This window comes from Anarhichas minor, unplaced genomic scaffold, assembly GCF_050575085.1.
Source record: "Anarhichas minor isolate MPS153535 unplaced genomic scaffold, ASM5057508v1 ptg000058l, whole genome shotgun sequence".
NCBI classification, from domain to species: Eukaryota; Metazoa; Chordata; class Actinopteri; order Perciformes; family Anarhichadidae; genus Anarhichas; species Anarhichas minor.
This window is the reverse complement of record NW_027466504.1, coordinates 10,460,478-10,488,139: the sequence shown is the minus strand read 5'-3', so window position 1 is coordinate 10,488,139 and position 27,662 is coordinate 10,460,478. Positions and strand designations below refer to the sequence as shown.

The 27,662-nt window shown below is 41.3% G+C and overlaps 1 protein-coding gene across 7 annotated transcripts in view; it reads left to right on the top strand.

The window, feature by feature from the left end:
* LOC142932962 (neurexin-1a) overlaps nt 1–27,398 on the top strand; it is a 228,749-nt gene extending 201,351 nt beyond the window's left edge. For 4 of the 7 annotated variants that reach the window (XM_076077075.1, XM_076077076.1, XM_076077077.1 and 1 more), the window contains 2 exons: nt 15,542–15,620; nt 27,094–27,398. In XM_076077075.1, coding sequence (XP_075933190.1) covers nt 15,542–15,620; nt 27,094–27,398 — 384 coding nt within the window. Of the gene's footprint in view, nt 1–15,541; nt 15,630–27,093 lie in introns of all 7 variants that reach the window. The other 3 variants (XM_076077074.1, XM_076077079.1, XM_076077078.1) reach the window with 1 other exon arrangement.
* Nucleotides 27,399–27,662: the final 264 nt, after the last annotated feature.

Sequence of the window (27,662 nt, the reverse complement as noted above, 5' to 3'; positions counted from 1 at the left end):
CATAGTGTGAGCCATGCCATCCACCGCCAGTGCTGTCTGCAGCAACATCCTCTAAAGTTGGTGATGGCTCGAGCATCATGGAGAGACACAAGGACATAAAACTCCAGGTGAACAATGTTGTATGAAAAGGTCTTACGGTATATACAGTAAAGTTACAGACCTGTCACTTTGTTTTGGGAATGTTTAGTTTGTGGAAAACATTTGTTGTGTTATTTGTTGATATTAAATTTAGCATCGAACAATTTTTTTTTCAGTCAGTGTTTATAGCTGTTTTATACCTTTTTGTTATCCACACATTACTTATTTCCGTTTTATAATATAATTAGTAACACTTGACTCAATGTAGCAGTTACACAATAGTGGTTTCCCTGTCATTTTCCAGTCATTTTTTCTTTTATTGGGTTTTAATATGGTGATTTCACTTTTTATTGCTTATTTCTTCCCGTTTGATATGTTAGAAAATGTGATGTAAAAATGTAGCACAAGGCCATACAAATGTACAATAAAACCAGCCATTCTAGCACTTCTGTGAGATTGTACATAGGCATAGCAGTGCTAACATCAGCATGCAGGTTTGTTGGTACTACGGATATATTTTTATTTTCATCCATCACTGGTGCCCGCAAAATTATTAAAATGTATACTCAAGGAACCTTAAATATCTGTAAGAAATTTCACAACAAACCATAGTTTTCAAAATTCACTCAAAACCAAAAACGTCACTCTTATGGTGGTGGAAGAGGAAAAGTGAAGGGATCACCAAAGTCAGGCTACATTGTCTGGCAACCATGACTGTCGGTACAAACCTTTGTTTCAATCCATACATTAGATATGATAAAACTTTCACCTGCTGGTGACGCTAACGTGAAAGTCAGAGGATCACCAAGATCATTAGGATTTTTGCTCTTGGGGTGCTTAAATATCAAACTCACTTTTTCAAAGCGTTGTCTTGTATTCTGGCCGATATAATACGGTATTTCTCAAACACAACACACAGTAGAATTGGACATTTCATGCTTGCCATATTTCTTTCATAACCTTTTTGCAGAGTGCAATTTCTGTTTCGGAGCTTGTTGCTGCATTCAAGAAATGCAGATTATAGCCTGTCCCTAGGGGGAATGAATGGCCACTATGTCACATCATTGCCACCAAATAGCCAATTGGCCCTTCTATTTCTGAATTAACCCTAGGTGAGGCGGGTGTAATGGTCGTTCAGGGGAAGTGAGGAACATTCAAAACACATTGTGTGGGCAATTTCATTTGCACTCACAGCACATGGTTCAGTTCCGGCTGAACTGGCTTGTAGTGGCTCTGTTTGTCTGGGGCCCTGAGACGAGGGGCACAAACCTGGCCTCTCTATAATTCACAGCGATAATCGAAGACTGGCATGCTGCACTGCTAGACTTTCAGTGCAGTGTTTGGGTACCCTGTAGCCTCTTCGCTGGCTCCTACAAACACACTATAATAAACTTAGTGTCACAGTAATCTTGTGGTGAAAAATCTTCTGCAATTTAGTATCCAATAACTGCTCAGTTTGCAGCTTCTCTTCTTTTATTATCATCTAAGCACAGTGTCTCTTTTTTTCTATCTGCTATTACCTTCAGGCATTGTTGTGATTGTCTTGATACCGGTAGGGATTATTGTTTTACAAGCTAAGGCTGCATTAAGTCTGCACGGCCTAGATTTAATACTAATCCTGCATGCGTCAATACTCAGACCTGAGACTTGGGTATTAAGCACTACTCAGGCAACTGAGGCACTCATCCAGTGCAGGTTCTTTAATTCTGCTACAAGATATGATACTTGGATATGATCTTAAGGATGATCCAGTCTTCATTAATTTTGAATACCTACTGTTACATTTTGAATATGAGCAAGTCAACATCAAAACCAAATATCTAAAACCAAAACGATCCAAAGAAAGACAAATCCTGCACACTCATGTTCTACCTGTTTCATAAATCTACAGTAGACAGAAAAGCCTTTTTGAAGTCACTTATGATTAGACTGATTGGCATCACTCACATTCATTTTAATTTAATTCAGTTCTCTTTTCAGCTGCACAAATTCTGAACTTGTAAGAAGTAGTATAGTCTAGGTTCCCGGTCATGCATTGTTTGCCACTGTGGTTCATTAAAAAGGCGACACCAAGATCAACGTTGTCATTTTTATGCTGCCTGATAGACGAGTGCAGTTATGCTGTTAAACAGACAACAATGGAAGAGAAAAGGCGGCGCGAAGGAATATTTTCATGTGATGACTTTTAAATGTCAGTAGCATTACGTTAATTGAGGGAGCCCCACCTGCAGTAGGAGGTTGACAGAATGGAGCAAAAAGAGAGCCCCCGCTGAACAGCTCTCAAGAGTCGGGTGTATCCCTCGGGACAGGTCACTGCCCTGGAGGATGCACCAGCTCTCTCTCTACTCCATACCGTCATACATACGGCTGCTCTATTTCTTTATGAATCAAAAGATAGAAAAGTGGCACAATAGTTTTCAAGCTTTTCTTTCTTCAAGAGAAAAATAAGAAATAGCAAATTAGCGATTGGTCGCACTGCTCCACTACTTCCTGGATGAAATGGCTCACTACTACTACAGGAAACATCACAAGATTTTGAGAATACCAATGCTACTCAAAGGTTATTGGGTAATTGAACTGGGAATGCACTGCATAACTTATTTCCCCCCAGAGTACCTGTACCTTGACTTTAGTTGCAGCCTCCCGAGCAGTGCCCAAATTTAGGTTTAGAACTCGAGAAATAAACGCAGACCCTGTGACAATGACTACACCCTAACTTGCAGGTTGTTAAGATAGTAATAGTAAGCTTACATTGCTAACTTGCAAACAGAGCCACGTTAAATGGATGGATTACACTAGGCAGACCCCCTAGATGCACATATTTGCACATAATATTTGGTAAACTAAGAAAATTACGTTTAACTGTCACATTATCAGCGACGCTGCCAGAGAATTGTGATCGGGGGAGCTATGGGGGGCTGGCTTGTTTGTAAAAGGGGCTAATTAATTTTGACGCATCAAACAAAAACAAATATTACAACTATGGAAAATGAGATTCAATGGTTCTGCGCTAATATGCTTCATAATTGATATACGTTTACTGAATGTTTAGCAATATATTACAACGCAAGCTGCCTGCTGACGTTTAAGGAACACCAGGGCAACTGGGCCCCCTAGTGGCAAGGAGGCCCTAGGCATGTGCCTAGAATGCCTTTGCATTGATCCGGCTCTGCTTGCACACTCTTTTGGTCTACCTTTGTTATTGTTCAAGATAAGCCTTTTGTTTTTATCTTTTATCTGTCTTCTCTAAGAGCAAGATGGTAACCAGATTTCTTACATTTCATTTAAGTTTTACCAAGATTTAAAAACAAAAAACTTCTCACGATAGTACAGGAAGTTGTTTTTGATTGACAGGCATATTATCACCTATTCAAAAAAAGCACTTTTCTTGTCAAATAATGGAAGAAATGCAAGCATTTAACAAGAAGGGCGGAACTGTGTTCTGAATCGCTGGCAGTTAAGATGAAGGTTCCTGCTCATTTTATTTCAGAATAAAAAGCGTGGGTTGACTTTGCTTGTTCATTTCATGGCATTAGGAGTTGTACCCATCTGTGTTTGCGCTGGTATCAGCCATGTGATCACGACTCATATACAGTACACACCATTCTCACTGCTGAATTTTGTGAGGGATGAGTTCTTTTTTAAGATGACTTTTATTGCTTTTTGCTGAAAGTCGTAGAGACGGAGGAAAGATACCAGGCTGTTGAATGTCAATGGTATTCTATTTGTCCACCAGCAAACTCAGATGACGGTTGAATTAAATGCAGAGTCTGCCCAGCCTATCTCCCACAGATGTGGTAATAACCCACATGGACTCTAGTCCTATTAGAATTGAATTGTCATGCATAAAGGGAAATCTTGGTTTTAAAAAGTCCTAAAGTAAATATCAAACTATTCCTCATCTCTTTCTATCCTCCATATTTTTATTTCCTCCTTTTGTGGTTGGTGCATATTTAATTAGAGAAATATTTGGCTTGGATTTACTTTATTATTTGTATGTGATGAAATAGAGTGAATTGCTATCATTTTATTCTCTTAATTTGAAAGTCTGATTTAGTGTAAAAACTAAATTAAACAGTAAAATGTTTTGAATCAAGGAAGTTCTCCTCTGAAGAATTCTCAAACATTTATCAAAGTTAGCATTACTTTCAGATCAGCCAGAACCCTACTTCATTTTCCTTATTTCACGTGATATCCATCCATCCATTATCCAAACCGCTTATCCTGTTCAGGGTCGCTGGAGCCGATCCCAGCTGACATTGGGCGAAGGCAGGGTACACCCTGGACAGGTCGCCAGTTCATCGCAGGGCACATATAGAGACAGACAAACATTCATGCCCACATTCACGCCTACGGGCAATTTTGAGTCTCCAAATAACCTAAGCTGCATGTCTTTGGACTGTGGGAGGAAGCCGGAGAACCCGGAGGGAACCCAAGCTGCAACGGGGAGAACATGCAAACTCCACACAGAAGGACCACCCGGGATCGGGGATCGAACCCAGGTCCCTCTTGCTGTGAGGTGACAGTGCTAGCCACTACACCACCGTGCAGCCCCTATTTCACGTGATAACATGATCAAATCACTTTCAATCACAGCCAGATTTTAACATTCACGCCCGCACCGAGTGGAGCTAAATAGGAAATGAATGATTTGAAAAGATTCTTTTTTTTTTCTCTCTCTAGTCTCCTTTTTGTATTTGTATTAAAAGGAATTGCTCGATTTCCCCTACAATGCAGATGTATGGGATTGACCATCATGCTACTGAGATGCTCTAAGCTTGAGGGGAAAAAAACAGCAGTTTCTATCAAATGGCTTGCTTCACTGACAGATGCACTATTAATGTTTGTATTTATTGTCATATATGCTGTTGGTGCCATCCCCTTTCCAAGCTGAAGAAACTGAAAACCATGCATGCATGTGTAACATTCATTAGATGAGAGCAGAAACAGGTTGAATTGCAGAATATGTAGATAGACAGCTCTCCAGTGCAGCACTCGTGTCTTGCTGACCTCCCCACCTTGTCCCTAAAGTGAGGTGTGCGCTGTTGAAGGTGGTCCTGGTGTGTTCTGCCCCAGGCCCAAGTCATGGGTTTGTGCCCACCCAGTGCTGACAGATGGCAAAGAAGGTAACGCCGCAGACCCACGGTGGCCCCCGGGCTGCGGCGTTCACTCCCAGCGACAGACCATATCCATCATCTGAGCCTCACCGGGGGCCATTATGGTAGCTGCCCTTCAACACTGTGTTGTACACATAGAGTCCGTGTGACTCGTTGATCCAGTCCACCTTGGCAGGGGTGAACACAAACATGCCAGTGTGTGTTGACGTGCGTTCACAGGATTTGATGAATGTTTGCACTTTTTTGATAGTTGACGGCAGAGACAGGCTCGTCTGCAGCAGGTACAAAAATGTAAAATTAGCCTGCTTAGGGCCCCAAGATGCCTTGTTTTATTTCCTGTTTGCTTGTTTTAAAGGCTTCTAAAATTGTTACAGCCAAGTGCTTCATACATGCTGCCATTATTAAGATAGTCAACAAAGAAGCATCTTTGCTTTTGCAGGTTGCGCACTACTGGCAGCATTACAAATATTCCCACTTAGTCTGTTTGGATGACAAAAATGAAACCTACGCAGTGTGAATGTTGTCTCTGTTTCATAAAGTGTTGGATTGTGCGTGGAGGAGATACTGACACTGACAGCTTCACAGCATGTTTTATAGACCATATTGTTGTCTCTTAGGACATTTTGTGGTACCGTATGATTTGTAGAAACACAAAATAGTCCTGGGCCAACTGTTGAACATAAGATACAATTTGTCCTCCGGTGCATTGCTCCCACCTGCAAGATTCTGCGATCAGCTGGTTTATACATCAAATTCATGAACACAAGCTCTCTGCCAACTGCTCACTGAGCTGTTCTGAGCTCTCTTCACTTTCAAAAATAATTTTCTCAAAAGCTGGTAGAAAGTGTCAGGCATAAACTGACACAGGCTTATGCATCCAAAGGCTCCTTTATTTATGATACAAGCAATGCCTGTCAAATGTATCACTTTAGTTCCCACCAAAGCAGACGTTATAGTCTTGTTTTATCTTCAGATAAAACCTTTTATTTATCCCGTCAGTTGTAGAAAATGTATTTGGTTGCAAAGAACATTCGTAAACCAGAAGACCTTGACTTGAGTGTAAATCTACGTTCATCCATTTACTTTTCTGTATCTGGAGTTTCATAGCAGCGTGCTAAGTGATTCCACAGCTTAGATAAAGATCATAATGTACACACATCAAGATGGCTGCTTCTGTTTGCGGGAGCAGCCATCTTCTGATGTTGAACACCAGATCTAGTACAATAAAGGCAAGTTCGGGGATGGAATGCGGGTATAATGTACACTAACGTCATTACCACATCGATTCAATTAAAGTAAAACACATTCCAGGAGGTACAGAAATGAAATAAAGACATCCGCATGCCAGCAAATGAAGCCTGTCTGTTTGTTAGGCAAGTGGACAAGAGAAGAGAGTAATGGAGAAATGGCCTCGGGAAGGAATGTAACTCAATCGAGCAAACGAGTGCTTACATTTGGAATCTAACTTTGTTTAAATGAATAGTTAGTTAGTTAGTTTGGGAAATAGTTTCACTCTTGCCAGGAGTTAGATGTTCAGTTCTCATGTTTGTACAGTAAATATGAAGTTACTGCCAGTAAGCTTAGCTTAGCACAAAGACTGGAAACAAACATTTTATTCCTTTGAAGATAAATGAGATCGAATAAAAATGAAAGCATATTTTTGGAAGTCCAAAGCTATATAAAAATTAGTCAAAATAAAAAATAAAAATGATCTATAAATATTTAAAATAATAAATAAATGCTGCCAATTGAGACTTTCTATTATCACAATTTTTGATTTCCGCCCTGAAATGTATCACTATGTCTTTTGTCACGTCTTTTCTGAATGAGAGCATTGCTCATTAGTTTATGGCACTGGGCCTTTGTAAATGACACATCCAGACCTGGAGGACAGGAATCTGATGACGCTCTGTGGGAGCTACAGGCGACCTGGTCTGCTGTTGTAGGGCAAAGCTTCTCTTCCTCTTTCCTCATGTCGTGTTTTTGCAAACGTTACACATGGGAATGAGACCCGCTTACATTCATCTCAGCAGTGATGGCATCTATATTAAGATGACAAATTTGTTGCTGTCACCTGATGAGGGACTGGGACTGCATGTCAAGACGCAGGTAAAGTCAGGAAGACAGTGATTTGTGGCCAAGCTGCATATCTCTTGCTCTCACGCGCTCTCTTTCTCAAAACACACACAGGCACATGCTTATATTTGTCAGCTATTTTTAGATTTCGAGGGAAAGAAACAAGAAAATGAAGAATTTCCCCAAACAGTTTCCCCAAAATGGCAAGTGATGTATGTTAGCATTTAGATAGAAAGCTCCATGATTACAAGCCATTTTTTCTGGTAATTGTTATTCCTCCCTCACTCGCGAGCTTATCCTTAGTGTATGATATTCCTCCAGGGCAGTTCTCTGCTCTCAGGCCAGATTACTACCAAGGCGAGCTACAGACGTGCACAGAGCTCCAGATTCGATTTCAGATAAGGAAAATATCAGGACATCCAGAGGGGAAAATGCTTCAATGCAGACAGATTTCATTTATCTGAGAAGTGTGAAAGCAGGGGTAAGGGGGAGGGACAAAGTCAACCATGTAATATACTTCTATGGAGCCGTGTTTATGCATAGGCAAGAGCGAAGAAATGAGAGAACAAGAGGGGGTAGCGTAGGAGGTAGATGGAGGCAGATAGTGTTATGAATTTCATATTAAGATTTTATCATTTCGAGCGTGTAGCTAGCAGAAGGCATCCAGCCTTCGCCTGTGTAATCTGCTTGAAGCTGTATCCTACATGGCAGCCGCTCAATGTGCACGCTCTCTGCAGTGTGAGGTGACTACAGGCACTCGTCCATATTGTGTGCACATTATTTATATGTCCCCAGTAATACATAATGAGCCCCCTGGTTAATTAGAAATCAAAATATCAACTGTTTGTTGTTAGTTGCACAGAATGTCTCGAGTCTGGGGTTGTATGAGGGGTGTAACTGGGCACCAGTCACACATGGTTCACTCTGAGTCAGTGAGTGACATGGTGATAGTTTGACAGTTCTGGTTACCTTGGTGCCTGAGCCGCATCACGTACCGTGCTAAGTGTTGGATTTTCATTAAGGCCGTGCGGATGACTGTTCCTGGAAAATAAGTTGAACGTGGTCCTGCGGGGGGACTCGAGAAACATCTACAAAGCGGCGCAGCAGTGCCTTGAAGCAGCCACATTAAAAGGAGTCCTCACACAGCAGTGTTCTCGGGTCCCCGAGAGGGACCTCATTTAATGAGGGCACAGGCATGTGTACATTTTGAAGCAGCTCTGTATTTGCCTCCTCCATATCCACTTGTACAGTACACCTTTAGACTCCTGCATTAGCCCCCACCTGTGCCTTTGTGTCGCTCTCTCAAAGGCAGCCTTTCATTTTACACCGGATAGCTTTTCTGGGCCGGTGCACCAAACTAGCAATTGCCCTGTCACTCCTCACTCATTCCCAAGCCTTTTTGTGAGAATTTCTTTTTTTTTTATTGTTAGACACAAAACCTGGACGTTTAACTGTATTCATTCCTCTGACTTTCCTCCTCAGTAATAATGAAATCCAGTGCTCTGTTGAGGACATACGCATTAACAAAGGACTGATTCTGGACAGATTGAATCCACCAGACTGTCGGCATTTAAAAAAAATTAAATGTCGTAACCAGTCGACTTTTGGCATGTGTGTGTTTCTGTGTGAAACTATGCTTGTATGTTTCCACACTGTGCGCTGTGAGTGTACCAGGTGTGTGAAGCTGCCTCCCAGTGCCTTGTTAGACTGTCTGTGCAGTGTCTTAAGCCTTGAGGAAGATGTATGGCAAGACAGAAACATGTGGGTACCAGGGGAGGAGATGGAGAGCCTCCGACCATTCTTTTTTTAATGACACTCTGATACTCTGCCTGAGGTCCAGTCGCAGCAACAGCTGCTTCGTTTTAAATAAAGCAAAGCCTCTCTCCCAAAAGGGACAGTGTCTCATAACTTGGCAAGTGAAAACAGCTGTCCACCACGGCCAGTTTATCACTATGGTATACACAAGCAGAAAAAAACACCAAACAGAAAGGAGGAGACACCAATTACTCTGAGTTAATTGCCTTTGAGAAATGCCTGCATCTTTTTTTGCATGAATTTCTCAGGCGCTCTGAAGAATCACACTACAGAATGCCCTCAGTGGCCTGCTCAAATGCCTCAGGTAATTACTGACAGTTTTGAATAATAAAGATGGTGGTTATGGTTAGTTTAGTGACCTCATGTTTTGATGTTCTTTAGAGTGAGGTTGTTGGAGTCACAAAAAGTCAGGATTGTTGTTGAGAGAATAGTTTGTTTGTCAAAAAAATATGACAATGCAGTTTCAGTGCTTTAAAGTAGGCTTATACTAACAATTTCTAGATTGTTTTTTTAAAACTTGTTTATCTCAACTGTGCCTATTATTTTCCCAAATTATATCTTTTTAGTTATACGTTTTTGTATTTTTCTTCTCCATAAGTAATAGCGGCACAGCATATTAACGTTCAAACAGGTCAATGGTCTGTGATGTCCAGAAGTGAGGAATTTATTTTGTATGGGAACAGATTAATGCAGTGCTCAGGAACACTCAGTTGACAATATTTCAGTAACAAGCAGTTCCTGTTTTGAAGCTTTGTTTATCCATTTACGGAGAATTGCAGGATCTGATGTAAATCCTTTTCAGCGAGGTAACAGCAGAGAGTTGTCCCCTATTCCCTACTCACTCAGTCTCAGTGGCAATCTGATGTGCCACCATAAAGCCCCACGTCAGAGCTTGTATTTAATTGTTAAAAAGCCCAGGTAGTAAAAATGTCCCAAAAGATTTTAAGATGATCAGCATATGAATACATATAAATCATTCACTGTATGTTACACAGCTGTACTGTGATAGCGATAATGTCATTGCCTTGCTGTAGTCTGTGTCTGTGTGAGTCCATGATGTTGGCAGCTTGGCAGACCAGCAGTAGGAAGAGTGTGGGCGAAGGCCAGGCAATACACTGAGCTGAACCCACAGTCTTAAAGGCCCACACGCCTTCATTATTCAGTTGGAATCTATTGAGCATCTGGGACTAAATTATTCATCAACATCGACCTAGTTCCAGGGTGCTAAGTTAGATACTTGGATGTCATCAGGAGTTCTGATAAGAGCTGCTGCGGCGGTGTGATAGCTGCCATGGGTAGATTCCTGCCGTGTCTGACCACGAGTCGCTTCTATCTGCCGTCCCATCGCCTCCCTCTCTCCCCCTCTCTCTCTCACTGGCACACTAATGATGTGTTGCTGCAAGAGTGAGGCTTAGGACAACAAACTCCTCCCAATTAGTCTGTGCAGACTGCAACTCTGGTCAGGTCTGGACACTAGCGGGGCACTATCGTAAATCAGGGCCAGCATGAGAAATAATGGCACACGGTTCGAACAGCAACATATGGAGAATACTGATTCCCCTGCTTTTAGAGGCAGTTGGAGCTTTGGCTTCAAGGGCCAATTACAGACAAGATATATGTAACACCTATAGCATTGGCTTCAAGTGGAGTCCTGAGAGTAACCTTGATATGATTTATCCGGGATTATCATGAGATAATATAAAAACATGAGGACAATATCAAGAACAGTATGAAACATCATGTAGCAGTTAGTGGTTTTTTTCTGGCATTGCACTGCCCTTCTGGTTAGATACATGAAAACAAAAAAAGTAGAAAAATGGTGCTCTGATTTTTATTTGCAATTTATTTTTCTGTCAGAAAAGTCTAACACAAAGTAGTAAATATTCTCAGCGTCATAATTGGTGAAGCAATACTATTCCAGCAAACACACTAATAGAAATACACATTATGCCTTCTAAATAGTATGTCTTCTAAATATCCAGAAATCACATTTTCATAAACAATATGATTCTAAAACCTGCTCTGTTTGCATTTAAAGTGGGATAAGAATAAAAGATCATTTCAAGCACTATGATAGATAACATTCTACATGTTGGAAAAAAATAAGACCTTTGTGCAGTCCACCTCTATCAGTGATTTCTCCCTTGTATGGTCCGAAAATAGTGACAGACTATTATTCAGTAGGGCGCTTACATCTAATGGCTTGTGTGCAGTATGAGCAAATGAGCTGTGGAAATGAAGGATCAGACGCAGAGAAAGATAAGAAGTTATGAGGCAGAATCTGCAGGTTTGCTTGCAGTTTAGTAGACAGGTTTTTTTTATGTGTTGCGATAGCGTGGAGCAAAGCCATTTGCTATTAGATTTTTCAATCAACCCAGAATCGACTGGCTGATAATAGCGCAGCATTTCTGGCATTCTGAAAAAGTATTGGGATTTACACCAAGTCTTGATAAGCAACAGAATACAGACATTGAGTTAAAAAAAACATCAATTGTATTATTGTTACAGATCAGCTATATAACAAGAGAGAGGGAGATTTGCAAAACAAGAGCTTATATTGGACAAAAACAGGGCTTACGAGGGGGGGGGGGGGGATATAGAAAAGGAGAGAGGCAAAAGAAAATAGCAAGCATCCTCAGTGGAATACATTACCGGGACAGCAGAGGCATGGTTCGAATAAACCCTTCAGATGCCTTCAGTGTCCTCCTGACTTTCAGCTCGTCTCCAAAGAGACATGTTTTGTGCCAGAGAGCATTCATCAAATTAGACCAGAGAGAAAACAATGTGAAAACCCACGGCTCTCCATAGAGACATGCCGACAGGTTATCACAGAGAAGGTGTCTCTTGCTCTCGAGCCCCGGGTTAGCTGCACACAGCCTCCTCTCCCTGCCAAGAGGGGAAACCATGCGTTCAGGGCAGAAGTGTACAAATGTAGAGCATTAAAGCAAAGCCACCTACTCCATACAGTAGATATTAGAAAGCGGTGTTGGACACTGTGTAGTTTAGCATTAGTGGGGAACAGATCAGTGTTTGCAGGGTTGTAGATAACCTGGCGTCTAGCAGAATGACACTGCTGACTAGGCTTTCGTGAGCTTGCATGTAGACCACGGCTTGGCCGGGACATCTCATTAAGGAGGACTATTATCAATCGTCAGAGATCGAAAACCGCCGTGACAGTGCTAAAGAAAGCACCAGGGCGCCTTTGGCTGAGTCAGGTTGGAATTCCCTGGTCCACATCCCCTTTGATGGTTCAATCAGTGCATGAGCCAAGGTCAGTCAATAACTTTACTCCGCTATAAAGTCTAACAAGATTTATTCTTCTTCTCTTGTCTTTGTATATAAAATTCCCCCGACACATAAAGAATTTGAAAGGACACTGTACCTGGAAACTATGAACATGTTCATACATTTTGTATGAACACTAAAAGCAGGTTTCTCTCTCCAGTATCTCTTTTTCCTCCATTATTATGTGTTTCATACTCCCAACTGTCTCCCCAGGTTTCCTCAGTACATCTCATAGGAGTGTGCTCTCTGCTGCTCTGAGCAGGCAGATAAATGAGCTGTGCTTTAGGTTCACCATGGCTTCAGCACTTTACCGCTAGATTAATGAGGCTTTGCAAGCCCAGGGCCTTTGCTTTTAGCATTTTGGAAGTACCTTCATAAAATGAACTACAGGTACATCTTGTTTATTCGCTTATCTATTGGAGCATCTTTCCTGTGGGCATGATGCTCTACGCATCAGTAAACCTGACTCTGCTGAGCTAATGAACTCTCCCAAACACATACAGTATTTCTGGAAAATGTAAAAAAAAAAAAAAAGGTGCCATTTAGATCAGGAAACCTCTTTTATTTTTAACTCAAAATTACAGCAGTGTCAAAATCACCACATGCATAGCCTGTGTTATTTCTCCTTTAAAAGAAAAGATATCCAAAGATGCCAGTGTCCTTTCCAGACAACCCACCCAAGCTACCAGTCAGTTTTCATCACAGTGGCTAAATTGCATGGTAAGCCCCTCACATAGCCCACATTGAATTGTCACGGCTGAAAAAGAAGTCAAGCATTGGAGGAGGACACCGTGAATTGGTAATGTTATTGGATTTCAACCAGGTCATGACCACATCAAAATGTTGACCTACACACTAATCCTGGCTGGCAGACTGACGCCCAGTAACATGCAAATTCATTTTAGCCTTGATTCATAGGCTTACATCCACTATACACACAATATTCATTTAAAGGTAAAGCATAGGGTTGATATTTTGATAAGATCTAAGAAGGATTGGACTTAGAAGTGGCTTACAGGCACAATTGAGCTACACTTACACAGAACTGCACACAGCCTTTGTCCTTGGAGGGTGAAATGACATTTCTTTATGGCGGTGCTAAGACAGTTATGCATCATGGTTCCCTGTCGCTTGTTTGAAAATCTCAATCAAGGTGCAGTGACACATTTCACATTTCGGTTCCTTACAGTTATTTCAGAATGTCTGTAATGCAGAGTTTTAAAGGGCAGAACGATTTTTTTACAGAATTTAAACTTTGAATTGCAGATTCATCTCATAAAAGACTGGATACAATGTCTGGACCTTTTAATCATAAAATCAAAGATTCTCCGTTAAAGAGATAAACAAATATCCGTTTTCGTTATTGCATTTTGCTGTGGTGATGAAGTTGAAGGCCTCAGGCTGTAGCTGTCTGACCTGAATGAGGAAACAAACATGGAAATATGAACGGGCATACACCTCCACTCAAGTTATTCTATAGGGAATTACCCTACATCTAGTACACCCACATCACATTGCTTCCTCCTCTCTGCTTGCAAAGAGAGAGAGAGAGAGAGAGAGAGAGAGAGAGAGAGAGAGAGAGAGAGAGAGAGAGAGAGAGAGAGAGAGAGAATGAGCATGAGCATGGTAAGGTGGGAAGAAGAGAGAGGGAGTATTGATTACTTGATTCCCGTACCTCTGCAGTGAGTGCAGAGTGTCAAGATCTCCCGCCAGGAAAAACAAATCACAAGGCTGAAGTGATGGATGTGGCACTCCAGGATCCGGCAGTTTTGCCATCTGGATGGCCGACACCGTGTATCAGCCTCATGCACAGCAAATTAAATATACATTTGGTCGGCTTCCCCGGGCCTCACCCAGCACAGATGCACCAAAAACAGCCCTCCGACCACAACTCCCTTAATGGGTTTGATCTATCATTTTCAGGTCTATTATGTAAAGATGATGTTGGTCCGTGTCCAGAATGTCCAAATGATGTTACAGTCACAATAAAATTGCATTATATGAAGCCAAATGGATGTTAAGCAAATGACATCACCTTTAATTTCCTTAAGATGAGTCAATACTAATTCAACTTGCAGATATAGTTTTGATGGACAGTCAAACATCAGTGAAATAATGGCACAAATTGAATAAAACCCCAGGTCCATCTTCAATTTTGCGGCTTAATGCATTTCTCACTCCTTCTCTATTTTTTATTTTGTGGCTGTCATACACATCCATACCAGAGAGTATGACAATGTAAGTGCAGTAAATATTGTCAGTCTTGCATTAGAGGTTTTAAAAGTATTTGTACAAAGAGGGTAGAGGTGCAAGGCTAAATGTATAGCAGCAGGTTATTCTGCTTAGCAGCGCTCCATAACCGAAAATCTAACCCGGCCCTGAAGAGGCTGCCATGCTTAAATGAAATGACCTTTAACGCAGAGCTGATCAAATGGCCTGAAGACTATAAAAGAACATTGCAGTATAATGTTTTACAGTATACTTTGTTTCTGGTCTTTTGTTTGCCCTTTCCCATTTTTCAAGAGGGTCAAATGTGTTGTGTTGGTTGGGTGATGACGTGCATTGAAAGTTGTCTAAAATGGATTTTGGTGTGAATAATTAAACACCTCTGCAGAGTATATGCAATGATTTTGGTTTATTTTATATGCTCATTTTGAAAAAGAGATACTGAATCACATCGAAATAAATTATATTGATTAAACCTCTGCTGCTCTGCCCTTTGTTTTCCAATCTCTTGCTTTAAGCCTTCATGGCTGCTTGTCTTCTAAATGTCAAGAGGTGTTCTGTGATGGCTCTTAACAATCCGTTGAAGGGCCATGCGAAGCCACACACTGCGGCACAAACTGAGCATGCAAGTTGACAATTGTGCTGTGAACTTTAGCCTCCACTGTTCCTCAATAATCAGATCTCATTTTCTGTAAGGATAGTGTTGCCTGGAAAGCAGTGCAGCAGCTGCTACAGCGCAAGGCAGCGTGTGACCGTGTTGACAGATAAATCCAGCAGCCAAACAGTGTCGCTGTCTGGATTCACATCTCATCTGCCCGCTGTCCTCAAGCTAACCCTCTGGAAACACCATTACTGGTAGCTCTGAGTGGGAGCCATCTTACCCCGTTGATGCAGCTAAGTATTTCATGCCCTCACCGCTCTACTGTGTGCTTCTCTCTTTTCAGACAACCGACGACTTGCTGGTGGCATCAGCCGAGTGTCCGAGCGATGATGAAGACATTGATCCCTGTGAGCCGAGCTCAGGTGGGTTAGGTTAGTCATCTCTTTTTATTCTACTTCTCTCTGGGTGTGTCACCGTGTCTCTGTGTGTCATAGTCCGCCCCCACCAAGACACTCTAGGCTAACGCACACTGTTTAAATGAGCAGAGTGGAGCTTCAGTTAAGGCTTGAACACTTCTCAGAGGCAGAGTTGCTCTTCTTCTGGCTACCACCAACCGCATAATACAGCAAGCCAGAGGCTATCCATTAGGTCTGTCTGGGAAGCTTCCGTCCTGCCACAGAGTATGATTTTACTGCTTCTTATATTTCAATGTTCAGGAACAATATAAATGCAGTAAAACTTTTTATTTATTTTTTAAATCTGAAGGGCCTTAGGCTGCAATTGACTATCTAAACATAGACGGTCCGCTGGGCTAACATTTTAACTACAATTGCTTAAAGCAATAGTTTAAAATTTTATAAATATGCTTTATTTTACGATTTTGATAAAATCAACATCACTCTCATATTTGTGCACTACATATGATGCTACAGTCAGCAGTCGGTTAGCTTAGCTTAACATAAACATTGGAAACCATCTTTCCTGGCTCTGTACAAAGGCAACAAAGTGCGCTAACTACCACCTCTGAAGCTCAATAATTAAAACATTATTTACTTACCTTTTTTTTAAATTGGTGTACTTTTGAACAGTGGCAGGCTAGCTGTTAGCCCCTGATTCCAGTCTTTATGCTAAGCTAAGCTAACTGGCTGCTGGTTGTAGAATCACTTACGGCACAGATATGATATCAAACCTCTTAACAGTAACTTACAGCAACAACAAAAAAGTCCCAAATTTCCTTTTTTTTCCAAAATGTTCAACATAAAATGCTAATTTTCAGTTCGTACACTGATGAGTTTGGAGATATTAGCTTCCTCTTCTTTGGCTTTGAGATAGAACGCACCCAACACCAGTACTTTTAATCAGAACAGCTCTGTCACTGAGAATTGCACGCATAACTAGTAGTTCACACCTGGTTAAGGTGTTTTGTATGTGTCAAAGAAGCTGTTATTGCTGTGTTTTAATTGTGCACATATTTTTTCATCGTCAGCACATAGCATTTTCTGATGTACAGAGAGGTAAACCCAGAGAGGAGTGGGTGAAGTGTGTAGAGGGTTCCCACTGCTGTTTATTTCACAGCGAGCAGTGGGAGTTCATCCTGTTGTTTCCTATACTATTGTTCACGTTAGCTGCACATGACACCCCTTTGAGTTTATGATTGTGGCACAAATATATTTCTGTCCATAGTTGTTATTGTGTGTTCAAGACCCCTGATATGTTTAAACAAAAGGAAGCACTCCCTGTTCCCCTGGTTCTTATTAGATTTACTCTGACAAATTAGGATTGTATATCTGTCTGTTCCCTGCAATGCAGACAAACTTTTAATCTCTTACCTTGCCACAAACGGAAGGCAATTAAGTCTAACCCTTGCTCCCGCCTTTGAGTAGAAGGATTTTCAAATGCATTTTGAAGTGATGAGACGCACAGAGAACAATTAAGTCCAGACCCAAGGCCCCCCACTCCATCTAGATGTGCTATCGATCAGTATGTGGTCATAAAACCTCCACTAAATTAATGTCTGCCCCACAGCAAAGACTATCAACTTTCTAGTCTGTCTCTCTTCCTGTTCCTTTGGCCTTCCACTCACAATATTAGCTTTTGCTAACTCTCATACTGCACATTAGAGTGATACTCCCATTGGGCAGCATCACAATAGGTACTTCCAATGTACATCTGCTAACTCTGTCAAATGCCATTCACAGGAGATTGGTGTGCGCACTGATTCACACTAGCAGCTTGCATTATGATATTTTTTGACAAGGGCATCTGCCAAAACATCAGTCGCGAACGGTGTGATGCTCAGGTACGCACACTCCCCGAACAAAGTATCCCTCTCCTTCTGTGATTACTGAAGGGGATTTGACACCAGAGCTGTGGGCTCCCAGGGTGGCAGCTGTCTAACACCGTATCCTGATTAATATCTACATTCAGAACGATTCACACGCTCTGCCAAGCACTCACCAACTCTCAGACGGGTTTGCTGTGCATGAAGAACTGGATCCACTGTCGTTGATAAAGGGACCACTTTCTCATATTACTGTTCAACCAACTCCTTTTAATGACACAAATAATATATCATTTTTCAGCCAGCACTTTGCCAGTCTGTTCCGTCTGTTCAACTCAAAAGCAGTCTTGATAAAAAAGTCTTGATATCTCTGTTTCTCTCAACCTTGTGCTCAGACTTCACAGCACATGTATACCGTATGATAATGTTGGCGCATAAGTGATCCCAAGAGGTGAGCTTTGAAGCAGACTATTATGTGAGCTATCTGTGGCCCAAGGTCAGCTCTAGATCTTCTCATGTATCATCTGGAGTCCCACAGCAGTCCCCATCAGCAGTGGAGTGACATCAATCGGGTAAACTTTATTTCTCTTACCTCCGGACACCATGGAAAGCCTGTGGTCCCAGCAGAGCTTATCACCCGGCAGGACTCAGATTAGATCTTACTGCAGCAAATTGAATCGCTCCCCCACCCACCCACCCACCCAACCCGGTACAGGAAACCACTGAGGAATACACAGACCCATGATGCTGCAACACATCTGATCTGTAAAAGGAGATCTGTAATCGTCCGGGAGTGTGCATGTACTAAGCAGCAGGGCTGTGCGAGCTGAATATCACTGTGACTACGATTTCAGGCACACATTAGGGCATCTATCTTTGTGATGGCTATTGTGAAAATTGTGAAGGAAAATAAAATGTGTCAAATGCTTGAGCTCCCACATGATCTCATCTCAGACAGAATGGTAACAAGAGAACTAACGTGCCTTTAAGGGCAAGTCTGATGTTAAAGAAATACTATATAAATCCTGACATTTAGCATAAAAGAATCCTTTTCCACAAAAAAGTGTTCATTTAAAGGCCACGGTGAAGTGTTGGCCAATCACCTGGGGAAAATCGCTCAGTTGTGTGAAAATAGCCCGATTAGAAATCTGTCGAGATGGTGGTTGGTGCTGATTTTCAAGTACCAACCTCGGTTTTCGTGGTGAAAGTTAATGGAACAGGTCGCTGCCGAGCTGCATGGGGTCAGCTGGAACGGATGTCTCTTACCTGCCTGATTCATTTCATTGGCGTCATGCAGGCCGTTGATGGAGGGCAGCAGCTGCACAGTGACCCATATCCAAGGTTACCGTGCAACTGCCTTTGTTCCTCATCATTTGGTGTTTCTCCTGAGCGTTCTTGCTGCTAGACGTCCTTATTTGTTCAAATCAGTCAAATTCTAGTCACCAAATCTGATCATTATGATAACACTATTTTGTTGCAATAGGAAATAACAGTTGGGATTTATACTGTTAATTTACGAAAAAAAGAATGAATTTATTTATGTCTTTTCATATGCAATATTTTCTATTCACAGTAATATTGCCCAGTTAGTTTAGCTTAGCATAAATACTGGAAAAAGCTTGCCTGGTGACAACATCTCTAACAGCACCTCTAGACTCTAGAGCTCACTGATTAATGCATCATATCGTGTTTGTTTAATCTGTACAAAAACTGAATAAAAACAGCAATTTTCCATTTTAGCTTCAACTAGCTGTTTCGCACTGTTTCCCGTCTTTGCTCTAACCCTCTGCCAGAAAGTCCTTTAAGTGTGTTGAGTAAAAACATAACATTAGATAATGTTTTTTTTTTTTACTATATGTTTATATACATAGCAAAAGTTCAATATGTGTTATCCTGATAACTGAAATAGCCAATTCATAGTCGATTGGTGTAAATACATCCTGCCGTCTTTAAAGGAAAATATGTAACATGTTCTCTTGCTCTTGATTTCAGAATACACTATATTTTTCCTCTGAACTCAGAGCACACAGAAGGAGAGCGATATATCCTAACATACCGTCGGATTCATCAGCCGGAAATGTATCTTTATTTTGTTTCCACCATTGAGCCATCATTAATTATGTAATACGTATTTAAGAAATGAGCTTCTTGTCAAATGCAAGTACACACCAGCAGTCTCAGTGAGAGTTTTGGTATTCTCACCCTTCTACATTTCACAAATAATCTCTTCGTGCTTTTATTCTTAGCTCCAGTAGCCCTTCACTGTAGATTGCCCATAGGCAGGTTAAGGTTAATCATCTCTAGTTTCCTCTTCACTCTATGCTCTCTCATCTGTTTCTATCCTCAAGCCTCCTGCAGTGACATAACGTTAGCAGCTGCTAATGTGTTTGACATTTGTTTTAATAGATTTAATTTATGGGTGGGGAAACAATACATAGAGTAAACCAATAAATCAAACTGCAAATGAATACTCTCTTTAACCCGATGGCTATGACTGGAGTGCAACAAGCCAGAGGCAGACAAATTAGAGTAAATCATTGTTTTAAAAGTAGCTGTGAGATTAATGAAACATTAAGAGCACTGTTCTGGCTTAAGAGGTCACTGCCCACATTTAATAGGTTATTCAATCATACCCAGCTGGAGCTCTGTGTGTGTGTGTGTTCATTCCCTCCTTTCCTGAACACAGTGGCATGCACCTTGCATGCCAACAGAATGCCTCTAGCAGTGATGGTTTAATAAATGAAAAAGCCTTCTGAAGACTAGGATGCCCATTAAATGTGAGCAGAGCTCATACCCATCAAACAGCGCTGATGACCTCCAAGCAATCACGCATGCTTTTTTTTGCAAAAATCATTGCTGTTATTACTGCATACCTTGCCAATTTATGCAGACAATCTCATGGAATTCTGCCATTTTTGTTTTTCTGCGCTCTTTCAGTGAGGATTATGCCGTCCACGTCTTCTTTCTACATTCTATTTTCAATGAAGTGTGTTCTGAAGAGAAAACAGGATTTCACACTCACTGTCAGTCTTTCTCTTTACTGATCCCACCATATTTATATTTTCAATTATTTTTATGTTTCTACCACACATCTTTTGGGTGTGCTGACATTGATGCTAACACAATGTGTCGGTTTATAAGTCTAAGTAGGGCATGAAAGACTTTGCTTTCCCAAGAAAATAAGACGCCCAGCCAAAGGTCAGTTATGTTAATGGTATAAGTAAGCTGGGGCTTGGAAATATTACTCAACAATTCACAGTTGACCAATCGGTAAAATGCTTTCTAAAGATGCACTTTAATGCTGCATTTTTTTTTGACTTCTCTGTCTAGCCACAGTATGAAAGACCTCTGATCTGGGCACTTACTGTATTTTTCCAAGCCAGAAAAATAGAATACTTATCATATAATGTTGGTTGTTATGTTGCGAAATAGTCTCTAAAAAATGATTTTTCTTTTACTAAACTAAAAGAGTGCCATCACAGTTCATATACACAGTTCACAGTACAGTTGTTGAACTGTTTAAATAACACAGTGTGAGTCTGTAGGTTAGATTTGATTGTCCTCTGCAGAAGGAAGGAAAAGCTTCTGTGTAGCTATAGACCCACTGGATATATCACAAACATAGACCCAAAGAACATGTAACTTCAGTCTGTAGGAATCTAATCAAGAGACGAGCTCCAAACTTGTGACTTTCAAGCTGAGTAAGCTTCTTTCCTCTCACCTCTTTAAGTGAAGCCCCTATGGGCAAAAGCTTAAATTGTGCCATACCTTTCACGAGGCTAATTCAGACACCTTTTAATAATTCTCACTTGCCCACTCAGCTCTCTGTTCATCATCCCGCCATGAGCATGAGCAGAGTCACTTCAGGCTCACACATGCATGCTGTCATCAGGCATGCTGCCAGCATGTCACAAGTACAGGATGGCTCGCATCACTTCTCGAGGACATTCGGATAATTAAAGAGGCAAGAGGGATTTAATAAGTGTTTTGGCTCTGCTGCAGTTGATACAGTGGCCTGTCTACAGACTGATCCCAAACTATATGACGTCTCTGACAGCTTGTGATTATAGCTGGATATGTGAAGTAAGAAGATGGTATAATCTGGCTGAATAACAGCAACGTGTCACTGAGCATGCCAACTAAGCCCGGGGTCGCTCTGAAGGCATCCCACAGCCACACCTTCTTAAGCTCTCAAAGATGCACCATGCACCGCACCATGCACCGCACCATGCACTGCACCGAGTTCACACAAGATCCCCTTTCATTACCTGCTTACTAAAAATAACTTCTTTCTTTGATTGTTTGCCTGATATTAAACTCAACGTCCATATGTACTCTACAAAACTAATAATAATACTATTTATGAAAGGCCAAGCCTCGTCTGTCCAGTCAATATATCCTAAGTAGTCCTGGTTGCTCCATTACTGCTGAACGAGCCTCGCGCACACCTGAAGTAACCCCCCCCCCCCCCCCCCCCCCCTTCCTTCATCCGTGGCCCCCGTCAACTGCTCACCCTGTTACAAATTACCAAAGAAATGAACCCGCTCGCTGGATACAAATGAGGAAAAATTGTCTTTGAAGGGGACCATTTATTCAAATTCCGCCTGACAGTCTGGAATCTCTGATCCCATTCCTCTCCTTGAGAGCACATGGCAAAAAGAAGTCAGGCAAAAAAGGGGGGAGATCACATCAGGCATTTTAACGACAAGTTCTACTGCTCCTATGGTAATATCTCCAAGAGGCACACTTGTGTTTCCATACTGAAGAATCCCGGTACAATTAAGAGAAAATATGCTATCAACCCTGCAGTAACCAGAACATTGAAGCCAAACCAATCTGTGCCCATGTCATTGCTTCTCTGTATGGCGATAGGAATTCCTGGTCAGGCTATTCCAGCTGTTTTTTCACTAACATGTATTGGTGAGGGTCATATATAGGATCATCTGTGCTTCTATATTTACCGTTGCCGTATCTCAGCAAAGACTGGTGAAAGCAAATGATTTGTGACGAAATTACTGAAACATTAACTGTTGTCCTTGTGAATAAAACAGCAAGGACTTTATGATGGTCTCGATGTGATACTGTAATTTCAGTCTCGCTCTGGGACGGAGAGGAGAAAGTTATTCTGGCGGCTTTAACACAACTGCAATCCTTCAAAAGTTAACCCCCCTGAGCTTACCTATATCGCTTCACAACTGCATCCCCGCTATGCTGCCATGAAGCTAGACGGCACTTTAAGGTCATTTTCCCCATGTCTAATTTTACCCTTGGGTAAGCTCGAGTAGAGGGTATACGAGCAGCCATCATTTTAAACACTTGTTTCAGGCGCTATTTCTTTCTCAGTTTATGTGCCTTCATTCTGAGGTGATGGAGTGCTAATGAATAGACAGGCAGATGCGTTTTGACTGAGCTCTTATGAGGCTTTCTCGAAGGCCTCGTGTCTGCCACATTACTTTGCCTGAACCCATCTTGAGGGAAAGCGGGGCAGGGTGCACAGCCAGACTCATGGGTAACAAATGGGCCGCAGCGTCAGGTGTATCAGTTAATTTAAAGGAATCGGAAAGATCCCTGCGTGCCATCGGGTGGCTGTTTGATAGACACTGCTGAGACTAAATGCGAGCTAATGAGCTGTAATGAATGCTAATCTTTTTCGAACAAAACATGGCTGTTTCAGCGGTGTGCTAAATGCAGTGTTAGTGCTCGAGTTAGTGGTCACTACTCAGCTACTTACTAAACTTTTTTTTACATTTCCACTAATGAACGGAAACCTGTGGTCAGTTGATTGAGGGTGTTCTAATGATAAAGTCTCCGTGCGAACACAGCCTGTGGGGAGCCAATCAACAGATCCAGGCAAGAGGGAATAACAAAGCCCTGAGCTGGAGGTGTTGGTTCACAGAATGAACAGTGCACCATGGTTCTGTTATCGCATGACTCACTCCTGAAATAGCAGGCCTGCCTCCTGAACTCTTCTAGCTCTGTCTCCTTGCTGGTAGAGCCAGCCGTGGTCTCATATACAACCCTCAAGTGCCACATCGAGAGCTCTCCCCTCCATCAACCTGCTATGATATCTACACTTTCAACTTTTTGACCCCGAACAAAGGGTAGATAGTAAATATGAAAGTAACTCACCAATAAGGCCCACACAATGGCTTGCTGGTGAAGAGCTGTGTCAACCAGTGGCTTTTGCCCACAAGGGGAGAACATTCTTCACACCTGTCTGCAAGGATAAGTGGGCTTGTCAGAAGCAGAGCTAATCTGTTGCAACGCTCAGTCACACTCGATCCACCAGTGGTACTCTCCGCTTGCCCTTGAATGTCTGCTGGCATTGGAAGCATACTTGAGCCGCTGATCAGTGTAACCATGGTGGAAAACATGTCAATGAACGGCAGCAACATCTTTTCTCCTGGCAGACAGCTGAGAGAACTTTTGCCCTTTACAGTTTACACTTTTCCATGCCCTTTAGGCATCGCATGAACAAGATCTGAGCTAAGATAGATGCCATGTGTGTGTGGGTCATTAGCTAATATTACACCATTCACAAACGATGTTAATTGTTGCTCAAGAAGAGGAATTAATGCAATTAAAAAAGTACTTCATCCCTAAGGCCATCAATACTTAGTGAGACTCAAGAGAGAGAAACAGTGAAGAGAGCTATCAGAGACATAAGGAGCGCTGTGTTATAACTTGGACAGCTTTCAGAACAAGTGGGCATACTGATGTGCAATCACTTCCCTATTCACTGGTGGAAACGATCCACAGGAGCACAGCATGATGCCATCAGTGTCATCGAACATTTGAAGTTCTTTATTGTGTAAACACTGGATAATAACAATAGTAACAATAATTACTGTGAAATAGTCCAAAGAGGTAGGACATGTCATTTTTGCAAATTCTTTGCTGGTTAGTTTTAGCTACCAATCATGCATACTTGTAGAATACATGCTGTGCAGTTAGACATTATCAGATGTATTAAGTATTCCAGACAGGCAATAATGTAACATTGATTTACTCAAAGTAAAAGTTTTAAGAGTCTGCTAACGTGATCATATTGCAGAGAAAGCAATTAAAGCCAATGGAAAAGACAAATTAGCATGGTTTGCAGAATAGGTATATTTGATCCTTATTAAATGGGATAAAATCATGCAAGAGCATTGACACAGTCCTTTAAATTGTAATTGCAAAAATCCCAAAGATCTTTCTCGCTTATATATATTGTGCTCCTTCGACATTGAGAAATTGCCACAAAAGTAGTGTGTAGGATGGGATGTGCTGTATCATCTTATTAATTCTGCCTGTCCTTCATGGATCAGGAAGAAACAACCTTTTTGATACAACGAGGCTCTCTGAGCCTCTTTGGTCAGAGAAGTAGCATCACAATTTTGTTTTCCATGCTTTTCCCTTTTGATGTGAGAGATGGATAAAGAGTTGCTCTCTACGATGGATACTGAGTTCTTGCTTAGGAAGAAAGTTGTCCGTGACTAGCCAAGATCAAAGGATTGAAATAATGAAGAAACAGTGTTCTTGTTTTAAGGAGAAATTTCTTTTTTAAGCTGGTTTGATATCGTAGCTGAATAATGCAATTATTTTTTCGCAAACTATTGTGTTCTTGAAAAAAAGTAGTGAGGAAAGTGGGACAGCAAAATGGGACGTTAGGGACGGCACGTGTCAAATGTATTTGAATAAATATAAAATACTCATTACAGAGAAAATGTTGACGCCTGTCATTGTAAATGTAAAATCCAATTACTTAAAAGACTGATGTCTTCTGGATCACATCAATATTCACGAATATTCAGATGAATATTGTGGTTACTATTAATATAATGCCATTAGGTTTTGATCATGAGATCATATACCCATCTTTTAACCCGAAGTTTCAATATGTAATGAGTGTTCACTAAATTGCTATTACTTATACTGGAGAATTAAGTGTCCCCAGGTCAATGATGGTCTAACTCTTCAACTGATGGGTCACAAAAGCTTTAATGTCGTAGAAAACACACATTACTGTGGCTTCATGAACACACTGTGAACACACCGTAAGGGCAAAACTAAAATAAAAGCCAACCATCTTTAATATCTGGACAGCATTTAGCACTGTGGCCTTATAATATCAATAATATTCATAAAACACATATCTAACCTAACGCTGACAAACCTTGTGCCCTTATCATACATGTGCTAAACAAACAAGTACGACATTTACCTTCATGTGGAAGATACACTTTCACCGTCTTTCATCTCTTGTTTTATCGTGCGTCTTCCACTTCCAACAGCATTTCAACTGCAAAATAAAATCTGTAGCGTACCATTCTAAAGGTCATTTACAGGGAGTAACAAAGTGATCAATATTTTGCTTCATAGTGCAAGTATAGGCTTTTCAGTGCATCACTCCATAAGTGTTCCTGCACTCTGTGGCCAAGGGCAAGGAGCCGCAGCAAAGTACAATACTGCAAAGCTTGCTGAATACCTTTAACATAGCTGTCCAGTCAACACAGAGGAAATAATTCAGACCTACAGGGCAACATAGCTATTTATGTGTCAGTTTTGTCCAGTGTAAATGCAAATCGAAGCGTAACATCTTCACGTCAACACAACTATGATCTGAACCCAGCTGTAAATCCCTCAAATAATGTTTTTGCCTCAATCCAGCGGAATCAGAGTGCTTTCATTTCCAAATGTTAGTGTTGACTGTTTGGATTTCACAAATGCAACAAAGAGGGCTTAAGCAGAAATGATGACTGCTGCAAAAACACACACACAGAGACGTGCCAGGAGGACTGAATAATATCAGGGGGTTGACGCGTTTTTTAGAATATGCTCCATTGAATGGCACCATTTCAGAACAGAAGTGGGGACAGCCTTTGGCAAAAATCTGCTGAGTCAATTGAAGAATTGTTTCTCTCTGAAAGATTTATTTTTACAAACTGTGACGCTCTCATGCTGCTTGGATATACAGTGAATGTTGCAAATGTGCTCTTTTCATTCATGAGTGTGCTGTAAGTGAATATCATCAGAATACTGTGCAGGAATTAAAATGCTGTTAGGCAAATAGATGAAATGGCTTATACTTAAGGCAAAGTCTACAAAAATGCCCAGCTCCTGCATTTTAATTTCTTCTGGATGCTGCAGGAATGACAGGCTGGCATTTCAATATAATTTCGAGAGTAATTTGGGGATTTTGTGAGTTTTAAAAGAAAATCCACATTTGTGTCTCCTTTAACTGTGAGGGTAAGTTTTGACAGTTTTAGCTTGCAAACCATTACGATTTTTAAAGGCTTTAAGATTCAGAATCTACTTTTGTATTCATTTAATTAGACAGAATCTGACTGGGACCCTCTCACGTTGTTGTTTGTTGTCCCTTCAAAGTGTAACTGCTCAACTATTAGGCTGGAAAGCCAATCCTATCAGCCAACATCTACTTTTAGCTTCGGCAACCTTGAGGCACGGTGTCTGTACTATCATTCAACATTAAACTGTGATATTGATCGACACATGCAGAGAAGAAATGTATTTGTTCACAACTATAAATCCAGTTATACTAATAGTGATAAAATGTTAAAGATGGTGAGCTGAGACCACTTGTGGTAATCATGTCTCTGCCTCCCTTGCAGCCAATCCCACCGGTGCTGGACCAAAGGGTTACCCAGGCACGTCGGAGGTCTTCCGGGAGTCCAGCAGCACGACAGGGATGGTGGTTGGCATCGTGGCAGCGGCGGCGCTGTGTATTCTCATCCTGCTTTACGCTATGTACAAATACCGGAACAGAGACGAAGGTTCGTACCACGTAGACGAGAGTCGCAACTACATCAGCAACTCCGCGCAGTCCAACGGCAGCATCGTCAAAGAGAAACCGGTGAACACCGCAAAAACCTCAAGCAAGAGTAAGAAGAACAAGGACAAGGAGTACTACGTGTGATTGTCAAAGCTTTGGTCTTTGCTAGACCAACTTAAAACATTTGTGGAAGAGACAAATCAGGACTTCAACATGTGTATAGTATAATAACAAAGATGAACATTATTTAGTCATTTTTCCTACAAAGACAATGCTCTGAAAAGTAAACATGAAAAGCGAAAAAAAATAACTTTCTTTAGACTCAAGCACTTGAGACAGTTGAAAAGATTCAGTCCAGATGGAGACTGATAGAAAATGGCTCTGGCGACCAGTCAAAAATGAACTGAA